Consider the following 12,245-nt stretch of genomic DNA (forward strand, 5'->3'; position numbering starts at 1 on the left):
GTCATGGGGGAACTGAAACATCTCCCCCTGGGCATGTTTAATTTATGCATGGTATGTCTGTGTGTGTGTCTGTTAGCATATGGGGCTTTTTAAAATATTTAAATATTTTTTAAATTGTCTGTTTACTTATGATTTGTTTTTACATGTTGTGAGCCGCCCCGAGTCTTCGGAGAGGGGCGGCATACAAATCTAAGTAATAAATAAATAAATAAATAAATTTTGGTTGTAAGTTGATGACTACCTGTAAAAGTTTTACATTCAAAATAAATGAGTGGCACTCAAACACGGTATAATCTTAGACTTCCACATACCTTAAACACAATTCCCCTAGAGTTTCAAATAAATGGTGGGTATGTTATAAGTTAACCTATGTTTTGCACATTGCTCTATGTCCATGAATGTTTTTACAGAGCACTGGCTTGGAGGAATGCGGTTAGGTTGTGCTACTCTTGTGAAATTTTGGAAAAAAATCTATTCATGTTAACCAATAACTGGCTTTGCTTTTATGTGAGACAGTGCCAAGGTTTGAAAATGATTGCCTGGTTAAATACTGACTTTAGTAGAACTCCTATTTATCATTCAAAGTAAATTAGTAGACACAGCAAAAGAGAGAAGTAGTCAAATAGTTTCGTGTTATTTAATATATTAGTAGACCAACCTGCAATGGCATATACCAGAAATTACCATCCTTTAATAGAAATTGTTAGAAACATAGAAGATTGATGGCAGAAAAAGACCTCATGGTCCACCTAGTCTGCCATTATACTATTTCCTGTATTTTATCTTAGCATGGATATATGTTTATCCCAGGCATTTTAAATTCAGTTACTGTGGATTTACCAACCACGTCTGCTGGAAGTTTCTTCCAAGCATCTACTGATATTCTGCCTTATGTGTCCCTCTTTCCATTTTTTGTAGCTATCCTTTTTTCATTCAATTTATCACAGAGATCTTTGTACAGTCATGCTAGAAGCTGTTTAAAAATCCATGTTAAAAACTGAAACTCAGGTCTTTTTTTTTCAACGGGTTCTCCTTTTTAAAGCTAAGAATATTGTGCATAAATTGCAGCAAGGAGATGAGAAGTAAGATAGAAGGGTGAAAAGATACTTTTTCATTTCTGTCGTGAATGACCAATTCAAAATAAAACACAAAGAAGAAACTTCCTTCAAGCATTCAGGGAGCAGTCCAGGCCTTGAAAATTTTGTTTAAATAAATTTACATTTTTAATAAGAGTTGTGGTGCCGCCTGCCCTCTGAAAAAAAAATAACCAAAAACAGTATATCATGTAAAACCTGCCATTCTCACATCCCTTGAGCCTCTATTTCTGAGATAGGTCAGTAGATTTTTCTCTTCCTTCATATCCTCCCTGCTTTTAAATTGTGATTTTCTTCCTACAAAACATTTAAGGAAATTTGGAGGAAAAAGAAATATTGCTGTGACCCTTAGTGGTGATATAATATTTAAAACAAGAAGAAGAGGAGAAAGTGAGAGGAGGAGGAGAAAAGAAGGAGGAGGAGGAGGAGGAGAAAAGGAAGAGGAGGAGGAGGAGGAGGAGAAAAGGAGGAGGAGGAGGAGAAAAGGAGGAGGAGGAGGAGAAAAGAAGGAGGAGGAGGAGGAGAAAAGGAGGAGGAGGAGGAGGAAAAAAAGGAGGAGGAGAAGGAGGAGAAAAGGAAGAGGAGGAGGAGGAGAAGAGGAGGAGGAGGAGAAAAGGAGGAGGAGGAGGAGGAGGAGAAAAGAAGGAGGAGGAGGAGGAGAAAAGAAGGAGGAGGAGGAGGAGGAGAAAAGGAGGAGGAGGAGGAGGAGGAGGAGAAAAGGAGGAGGAGGAGGAGGAGAAAAGGAGGAGGAGGAGAAAAGAAGGAGGAGGAGGAGAAAAGGAGGAGGAGGAGGAGAAAAAGAAGAGGAGGAGGAGGAGGAGGAAACATGCTTTTCGAGTACATGGAGCATCCTTCCCAAAAACAGTCCTCCAAAACAAATGGCAAAAAGCTCAGCACCTGCATTCATTCATGCATACATAATGCTGTGCTAAGAGCTTTAAATAATATTTTAATTTGTTCTAGTTTATGCATCATTCCAATGCAAGAGCAAACCAACCATATAAAGGTCCTATATGATGACGTGAACCCAGCCAAATAACATATGGAGAGATAAGTTCATACCTGCAATGCCACCAGCCATCCATGCTGCAAAGGGAGTGGGAGAAAGACATTCTTCTGCAGTCATCCAATCAGAAACCAGTGCATAAGGGATAAAGTAGAGGCAGTATCCTGGGACGTCCCTCAGAAGCATGGCTGTCGCACCTCGAAAGAGTCCTGGCAAACCTTCCTGCTGAAGAATGGTAGCGACACAGTGAATTGGACCTCGGTAGGCAGCCTGTATTGAAAATCCAGTTGCTCGGTGCTTTATTTCCAGGTTGGCTAGAAAAGAAGTAAAATGAGATTTCAGGACCAGACACAAATAATTCCTCAGAGATTTGCTATGTATATTGGCTTAGTGGGAAGGGGGTAGATTTGTTTTGATTTCTTCTTCTTTCCTATTGCTTTCTTCTTCTTCTGCCTAATACCCATGGAGGCAAAGGGAATTTCATATCACTACTTTATAATAACTGAAAGCTGGTTTGCATATGTATTCATTTTGCTTATTTGCTTATGTAGTCACTTATCTCATACAATTATTCCAAGAAGTTCACAACAATATGTTCTGTCAGGCTCTCTGGTAGACTCCTTCCAAAAATTCACAGGTACAAATTTCAGACACACACACACACGTTTGAAAATTCAAAACAATGTTCTTTATAATGAAAATTCTTTTGGTATAGCAAAGAGCACTCGTCTCCAACCAAACTGGTAATTTGTACAAGTCCCTTATCAGTTCTGTGATACTTAGCTTGCAGCTGTGAGGCAATTCACAGTCCTTCTTCTTTCACAAAGTGAAACACACTTTGCTCTGGTTTAGTTTCAAAGCGGGGAAAAATCAGCACCCAAAAAGTCAAAGTCAGTAAAGCAGTCATGAAGCACAACGATCAGATAATCCTCCACAATGGCCAAACCCACAGGCTGCTCTTTATAGCAGCCTCACTAATTACCACAGCCCCACCCAACCACAGGTGGCCTCATTTTCTTTGATAATAATCTCTCAGTTGTTGTTGCCTATGCATCGCTCTCCGCATGCGTGGCTGTATCATTAACTCTTGTTCTGAATCCAAGGAGGAGCTAGATAATTGATCTCCTTCTGAGCTGTCTGCCACACTCTCCTCCTCCCTGTCACTCATGTCTTCTTGGTCAGAGGAGCCTTCATCAGCAGATTCCACCGGTGGGGGCAAAACAGGCCTGCAGCATGTGGATGTCTCCCCCACATCCACAGTCCTTGGGGCAGGAGCTGGGCCAGAGCTAACCACAACACAATCCATATAAACAATGATGAAAACCTAAGTACCCTTCTTCCCAGGGCCCTACCAACCAGGCTTCCAGCTAAACTCCCATCCTAGCATCCTTGGGCTGGTGGGGTTGGGGGAAAGATGCCAGATCTTTACAGCCTTCCAGAAACCTAAAAGAGTAAGGATACCTCTGCAAGAAGGGAGATATAACAGTGAATTGATGATTGATAGCTTCTATTTTAAGGCTCTACCTAGTTTTGTGCTACCAGAAATCAGAAAAAGGAAAATGATTCATGGAATTCAAACACCAACATTTCATCCTTTCATACTTGTCACTTCATTTAGAACTGCTTTTAACGAACTAATTTCCTTTTGACTTTAGGTATCAATTGTACCCATGCAAGTGATAGTATATTTGTTTGTTTATTTCTTCCATTCCTGTTTCTCTCTCAAAGAAATCTGGTTGTGTATAAAATTTGTTTTATTCAATACAATTGGTTACTCATATTAAAAAAAAGGTAAATATTTTAAAATAAAGGTCAATATAACCTTTTTAAAAATAAATGATATGCGATTTTAACCCAATATGGCAATATTCACACTGAATAAAAAGTGTAATTGTGTTACAACTGGCAAATCTCATTAAATAAGGTTTATTTAATAAGTTCAATATTGTTTATATACTAAGAATTGCAAAAGTCAATTCTTTCAGAGATAATTGCATTATTGCTTTAGGAATAATTGTATGGAATAATCAAGGTGCAAATCAAAGTAAAGTTATGTTAAAATGATGACACATGTTTTTGTGATATTAGGATGCAAATTCTGCCCATACAAACTTGTATTCTGGCATTGGATAGAAATATATAAATTTTGGGTTTTCTGTCATAATGTCATAACATGTTACATCCTATCCCCGGTATGGCAAATATATGGCACGCATGCCAGAGGTGACACACAGAGCCCTCTCTGAGGGTGCCCCCCACCATCGTCAGCTGATCTTTGCTGCTCCAGAGCAGTGGAAAATGGCCTGGAAATGGCCAAAACCCATGATGGAGCTGAGGGTCATATTCAAGCCATTTGGGGGCTGTTTTTCAGGCCAAACGCTGAAAAACAGGTTTGGGAAAATTGCCCCCAAATACCCCCAAAATAGGCCAATTTCCTGGCTGATTTCTGCCCATTTCCTTCCAAAAACTAGCCAAAAAACAGCCTGAAAACTGCCCCCAAAATAGCCATGTGCGCACTGGCCAGCTGGTCTTTGGGTTTCTGGCACGCTGACATGCTTACATGCATCCACATGAACATGCGTTTTGGTTTGGGCACTCAGTGCCAAAAAGGTTTGCCATCACTGTCCTGTCCTGCCATTATACAGTACTACCTCGTCTTACAAACTTAATTGGTTCCGGGACGAGGTTCGTAAGGTGAAAAGTTCATAAGATGAAACAATGTTTCCCATAGAAATCAATGAAAAAGCCCACCCCGCCCCTCTCGCAGCGCCTTCGCTGGGAGCGCTTTTGTCCAGGGCTGTCAGTGAAGGGGCTGCAAGAGAGGCAGGGCGGGCGTTCCCAAAGTGCTCGGAGAAAACTCTCTCACAGCCGCTTCGCTGGGAGTGCTTTCTCTGAGCGCTTTCAGAATGCCCCGCCCTGCCTCTCCTGCAGCCCCTTCGCTGACAGCCCTGGACAAAAGCACTCCCAGCAAAGCAGCTATGAGAGCGCTTTCTCTGAGCACTTTGGGAATGCCCACCCCACCTCTCCTGCAGCCCCTTTGCTGACAGCCCTTGATGAAAGCTCCCAGCGAAGGGGCTGCGAGAGGGGCAGGGCAGGCATTCCAGAATTGCTCGGAGAAAGTGCTCCCAGCGAAGCGGCTGCGAGAAGGCTTTCTCCGAACGTGGAATCCCGGCGGGGGCTGTAATCAAATGGGAAATCCCGGGGGTGACATCACAAGGCATGGAAATCCCTATGGCAGTCATAGAGCGTATGCACAGTACGAGAGCGCACACGCAGTAAGAGAACCCACACTCCTGGGCTCAGGTTCGTAAAATGAAAATGGTTCTTAAGACAAGGCAAACAAATCGTAAAACCCGGGTTCGTATCACGGAAAGTTCGTATGAAGGGGCGTTTGTAAGACGAGGTATCACTGTATTATATTATACATAACTCGTAAGAGAAAAGAGAAGTGTGGTGGCCTAGTGGGAAAGATGCTTGCCTCTCTTTCAGAAGGTTGAGTGTTCAATCCTAGGTAGTGGCAGATGGGCACAAAGAAAAATGTCTGCTCAGAACTCTGCATTTAGCCAGTAAATGTTCAGCTCCAACCAGTTGCCCCAATTCTATCCTAAATGTAGGAATTCCAGGGTGGTAAAAAGAAAGTTTTCTAAACTGGTATGATAAAAAGCAATGGTAAATTCTGGACTTACCCTTAGGAAAAGTCTGTGTCTGCATCTGTAGCCTTATTTTTACTAGGTCAACCGGGCAACCAATTGCTACTGAGAAAGCCCCAGTTACAATGCTTGCTAAAGTTATATCTGTAAGTGCAGGAGGTTGATTAGGTTTCCCATAACGATGTTGGCAAATAAACCTTTGGGTACTGCTGAAGACACCAAATACCAATGAATTGTAAGCAGCAATGTTGATTAATGGGAAAGACATTCCCTTAAAAAACCCAGTAACCTGCAAGGAAAGTAAAATAGGATGTGAATACGGCTCCACTGGAGTTGGGCAGCCTGTAACTTTAAATAAATAACATTTCTTTAATTGCCTCTTTAAGATCCAAATGACAGCTTTTAAATAGGTTTTTATTCTTGCTGGAAAACTTATATTCCACATTCCGGATATTGCCTTAAAATTTTTAATTTTAAAAAATACTATCTTTATCCCCACTAAGATTTTAAATTAGCAAACTAGAGGAGATTCTGAAGGGCACAAACATATAAAATCTAAGAACTGAATATTGCTAATGATAGATGGATAAAGTTTGCAGTCAATGCAGTTTAACAATATCAAAGAATTGATTAATTACAGTCCTTCCCACATCTAAAGCAGAAAGTGTTGTTTACATTAAAATAGAAAAAAAGTGGTTCAATAAATATACATAGTTAGACATGAAATTTCTTTCTAAAGGTAAACATGTAGAAAGATCTTGAAAGGATTGAGAACTAGTAGAACCATCGCACTAAGTTAGTGTCTATCATCATCATCATCATCACTATCATCATCATTTAATGACCCCATAATCCCTTGTGGGTTAGGGGTGGAATCTGGGTAACTAAATGGAGCTAGCAGAGTGATTGAATGGCTGGATGCCCTTCCTGTCACCAATGCGGAGTTTTGTTAACTGAGTTAGCTTCTATATCTAGTAGAAATAGGTAGCCTATGAGTGTTTGTAATAAATTTGCCTCTAGTTTGCTCTGTTATCAATAGGCTGGACTTAATGGGAACAAAAAGTATATAGAAAGTGGATGGAATATAGAAAATTGTGATGAGTTAATTTACTGTGAGTTACATATAGGAACAACATAGAGGATATAAGAAACAGATTTCTTGGATTCTAGTAGTTTATGTAGTTTCTAGAGAACTTCTGGTTTTCATCCAGACATCCCCTAATTATATTGGGGGATACATTGTATTGGGGAATTATATATTAACTTGTTAAATTATTAAGAATTTATCTAAGAATTTCCCTAACATTATTTTTTATGACAAAGCAGAAGTTGATGTGAACGTAAGTTTTTGTGTAGGGCCTCTGATTTGTAAACCATAAAACATTCATGTACTTAGGAAGAGGTGCTGACTGAGGGCTAGAAACTACAGTGTTTTCAACAACAGAGGTAGGAAAAGAATATATGTTCCTAATTGTCCATATTAATGATCTTTACATAGTCACTACCTCTTTGTACTATATGGCATCATCATATATGCTCTTGTGCTTCTCTAACTTTCCTTTTTCTCTTCATCAGTTGTGCTTTCTTCTGAAGAGATGCAGAAGAAAGGAAGGGGATGTGAAAAAGAAAGGGAAAGATACATATGCTTACCTCTACATACAGTACATTCTGGCATTACAACTACAGTGGTACCTCTACTTAAGAACTTAATTTGTTCCCTGACCAGGTTCTTAAGTAGAAACCTTCTTAAGTACAAGCAATTTTTCCCATAGGAATCAATGTAAGAGCAAATAATGCGTGCAAACCCACTAGGAAAGAAATAAAAGTTGGGAATTTGGGTGGGAGGAGGAAGAGGAAGAAGAAGAGGAGGAGGGCAGTTGCTGCCAAAGGAAGAAGGAGAGGTGAGGGGAATTAAAAAAAAAGCAAAACTTTATGGCTTAAAAAAAAGAGAGACTCTGAGGCGGCGCGGAGGATCATGCACCTCCCATATACCCAGTGCGAGGCTGCCTCTCATACACGGTGCCAGAGAGAGAAACCCAGGCAGGCGAGAGGGGGTAACCTCCCACTCCTTTGACCCAAAAGCGGCTGCTGCTGCTGCTACCTGCTGCCTCTTCCTTCCCATGCTGAAGGGCTCTCCTCTCCTCTCGCTCGTTCGCTTTGTAGCCGGCGCCTTTCCTTCACTGTGATGACTCCTCGGTTTGGCTGAAGCTGACTTGATCTGGCTGGGGCGAAGTGCCCCCTTTTGCCTTTCTGCACCCAGATGCTCTGTGAGGAAACCTCGTGCCAGGTGTATGGGAGGCAGTGTGAGGGAGTTACCACAGCGGAGTGGTTTATGAAAATGCTCTGTTCACTCTGGTCTGCCAAAGCCTCCCTAAGCGCCACCGAAAGGCTCCTCTGGCAGCCCAGAAAAGCCCGAGATGGCCAGGATTAAAGGGGGAATGGCAGGAAACTGGCCGGGCCTTTGTGCCACTTTCAAATTTCCTGGGAAATTTTTCTGGGCTCAGGTTCTTAAGTAGAAAATGGTTCTTAAGTAGAGGCAAAAAAAATATTGAACACACAGTTCTTATCTAGAAAAGTTCTTAAGTAGAGGCGTTCTTAAGTAGAGGCACCACTACTATCTATTAGAAATATATAAGGTATTAAAAATGGAAAGCATGAAAATAGACTTCTGTTAAGGAAGGATTTCTTACTTGAAATGTTAGCAGATCTTTCTGAATTCTTTTTGTAATTCTTTTTGTAGTACTCCAGAAATCATATTCTTTGACATTCTTGTTGAAGGCCACTGTCAAGCTCTTGGCAATCCACTTTCATAGAAAGCAAGATTCTCCCAGAGTTTCTTTTAATAAGATTTATTGAAAGAGAACAGAATAAGGTTACAGAGATCTCAGCTACTGGATTGCTTTATCTTAAAACCTAATTTATAGTCACCTAGTTAAAATAGTCTTCAGTCTTTTATTAACAGCAAAAAAAAAATATCTGTATAAATTGTCAAGGAGGATATGATCTTAATTGACAAGGGAATATTCCACTGGCCAGAATGTCACCTTATGTTAGGTTCTGAATATGCTATTATATGCATATTCTAAGATGATAGGGGAACACTTGGAGTAGAGGACTGCACAAATAATATTGTTCAAAAAAGTTTTGTTTCTTGGATGTGTTTGTATATTTGTGATGAAAAAATATTTACCATAAGAAGAATTGTTTCTTACAAGGACCAGAAAAATGCATTTGGCGTGAGCTGATCAAGAGTAAAGAAATTTGAAAAATTACCCTAGCATGATTCTAAGTGTTGGAAAATGAAACATGTATAAAACCACAGGGACAGTGGAAGAACTCCCAAAATGCAAGAAAAATTACCGTAATAAATACATATGGTTTCCAACACATCTCCTTCACCCAATTGCATGCAATGTGTTTGAAAAAAGATGAATGGTTTATAAATACATCAGTAATAAATAGAGCAAGATGGTAGGATGACAGGTAGAATTTAAATGTAGAAATTGAATCTTATAATAGCGTAATGACATATTAAAAAAGAATAGGTCAGTTGAAAAGGGAAGGTTAATGTTATAATCAGATGTTGATGTGTACACTTAAAAGCATTAATAAATTGTGCCTATAGAGAGCTATAGAGTATTGTAGAATATCAAAGATAACTAAGAATGCAAAATGATGCCATATTGTACCAGATTTCCAAACTTTCAGAAAGAATGGCAGTATTAGTAATGAAAAGCAGATTGCATCTTTAGAAGTCACTACGGTATGAATCATGGAATTAGAAGAGGCAATTTAAGCCATCCAATCCAGCTGCCTACTCAAAGCAAAGTCCACATTAAAGTAATATCATCCTGAAGGATGCCTAGCCTCTACTTGAACTTATTGAGTAAAGGGGAGTCCACTTCTTTATGGGGAATTTATTTTAATTCTAAGAATTTGTTTTATAGCATTTAATTGGATAATCTATTCCATGTCTTATGCTTTGAAACAATAGAGATGTTCAATGCTTTCCATGTGAATTCTTTCAGGTATTCAAAGTGAGTTATTGTCTCTCTTAATCTTCTCAAGACTGAATGCTCCTAGTTCTTTTCATTGCTTTTTATGGGATGTTTTGTCAAGACAACTTCATAGGGAAAAGTTGTTTTGTTTCTTTACTTTCATTTTTACACTTTTCATTTTTCTATGTTTTAATTTTGTTTTGATGAGCTTTTTTGTTATTGTTCAAGTGGGGAAATATATCTTCCTGTCAATCAGTCAGTCAGTCAATCAATCAATCAATCAATCAATCAATCATATTGTACATATTGAAGGTGCAATTCCATTCTAGTGAGGAAGAACAAACTAACAAAGAAAATCTGATAGCAGAAACTTGTAAAGCATGTTAGGAGTGTTTCACATCAGAGTGAGCTTAGTTATATATATATATATGAGATATGCTAAGAGTAAAAGAAAAAAGAATGAAGAAGATGCATTATAATATCAAGGGGAGAAACCCAGACATGCATAGAATGTATTGATAAGTAATAGTTCTATTTAAGGTAAAATAAAAAGCTTTGAATTTTTCTTTTATCAGTAAGTCTGCCTTTTGCATAAAATGAAGACAAAAACACAATAGGTACATTGTATGGTATTGTTAAACTGGAAAGGGAAATGTTTTATGGATGTTCATAATACTACAGATAGTGGATAGGTTTGTATATTTAACTATTAAACTATACAGTGTGTTGAGTTTACATTATATGGGAAGCTTGATTATATTTTGTATATTCAAGGGATTGTTAAGGTTTGCTAATGTAGTAGGTATCTTCATATCTGAAGGAAGAAATCATGGAAGACGGAATGAATTTATTTGCTGCTCCTGACTTTCAAATGTCAAGGAAGGGTAATTCAGCTTAAGTTTAAAAATAATTTTTCTAACACTCTCAACTATTTATGGTAGAGCAGGCTGCTCAAAAAATAGTGAAGATTTTCAACTCTATGATGGTTTATGATTTTTGTTCTAAAATACTAGCTACCCAATAGTGAGGAAAAAATTAGGGGCCTTCCCAGCCGGTTTGGACCAGTTCGGGCGAACCAGATGTTAATTTTACCAGTAGTTGCAAGGATTGGCTGACCTCACTCACCTCACCCCGCCCCTCTCAGGAGTCTTCACACAGCCCGTTTTGGATGCCAAGTAAGTGCAGGGCCCCTGCGAAGGCTCTGAGTGGGCGAAAAACAGGCCTACCAGAAATCCAGAAACTGCCCTGTTTCTGGCGTTCGTATGTCCTCCGGAGCCCAGGGGAGGCCATTTTCACCCTCCCAGAAGCACAAGGAAAGCCCCTGGAGCCTGGGGAGGGTGAAAAACATACTTTCCTTGCCACAATACAGGAGGCTGAGTAGGCCATGCCCCCATGGCTGTGATCACTCAGAAACTGGGAAGAAAACCGGTTGCTAAAATTTTTCAATCCCACCCCTGGGCCTTCCAGATGTGACATTATTCCACATATATCACTTAGCAATAGCACTTAGATTTATATTGCTTCATGGTGCTCTACACCCCTCTCTGAGCAGAGTCAGCATATTGCCTCCAACAGTCTGGTTCCTCGTTTTACCAACAAGGAAGGGTGGAAGTATGAGTCAATCTCGAGACCCATTAGAAGCAAACTCCAGAATTAGCCTCAGTAATGCATCATTGCACCACTACGGCTCCACATACACCATTATTATTAATAGATTTGAATGTATTCTATTTTCCTTCTGTTTCAGTTGTACGATTTGGCCAAAACTATTATAACTAAAGCAGGAGAAAGCTGAAACCTGAAAGACTGCTTATACCCAGCAATAGTGGCATGTGAAGGGGAAATTATTTATTTATTTATTTATTTATTTATTCATTCATTCATTCATTCATTCATTCATTCATTCATTTATTTATTTATTTATTTATTTATTTATTCATTTATTTATTCATTTATTTATTTATTGGATTTGTATGCCGCCCGTCTCTGGAGACTCGGGGCGGCTAACAGCAACAATAAATCAGTGTACAATAGGAGTCTGATGTTAGAAACAATTAAAAACCCATTAATATAAAAAAAACCATACATACATACATACATACATACCATGCATAGAATTGTAAAGGCCTAGGGGGAAGAGGGTCTCAATTCCCCCATGCCTGATGGCAGAGGTGGGTTTTAAGCAGCTTACGAAAGGCAAGGAGGGGGGGGGCAATTCTAATCTTTGGGGGGAGTTGGCTCCAGAGGACCGGGGCCGCCACAGAGAAGGCTCTTCCCCTGGGTCCCGCCAAGCGACATTCTTTAGTTGACGGGACCCGGAGAAGATCCACTCTGTGGGACCTAACTGGTCGCTGGGATTCGTGCAGCAGAAGTTCATGTATTAGATCTAAACACCTGTCTGGGAGAGCCAACAGTCTGCAAAATGCATGCCAGAGTACTTACTGCATGGGTAAGTCAGGTCAGGAGAGAGCTGAGAAAACACTGTGTTCAAAATCCT

General features: G+C 39.7%; 1 protein-coding gene across 4 annotated transcripts in view; it reads right to left on the minus strand.

Annotated features, from left to right (window-relative positions):
- Nucleotides 1-12,245, minus strand: part of SLC25A48 (solute carrier family 25 member 48) — a 37,009-nt gene that overhangs the window by 9,074 nt on the left and 15,690 nt on the right. For 3 of the 4 annotated variants that reach the window (XM_070739214.1, XM_070739215.1, XM_070739213.1), the window contains exons 4-5: nucleotides 5,787-6,039; nucleotides 2,157-2,414 (exon numbers count right to left, since the gene is read on the minus strand). In XM_070739214.1, the coding sequence (XP_070595315.1) occupies nucleotides 2,157-2,414; nucleotides 5,787-6,039 (511 nt within the window). Of the gene's footprint in view, nucleotides 1-2,156; nucleotides 2,415-5,786; nucleotides 6,040-8,440; nucleotides 8,587-12,245 lie in introns of all 4 variants that reach the window. The other variant, XM_070739216.1, reaches the window with a different exon arrangement.

Source organism: Erythrolamprus reginae, chromosome 2 (genome assembly GCF_031021105.1).
Source record: "Erythrolamprus reginae isolate rEryReg1 chromosome 2, rEryReg1.hap1, whole genome shotgun sequence".
Lineage (NCBI taxonomy): Eukaryota > Metazoa > Chordata > Lepidosauria > Squamata > Dipsadidae > Erythrolamprus > Erythrolamprus reginae.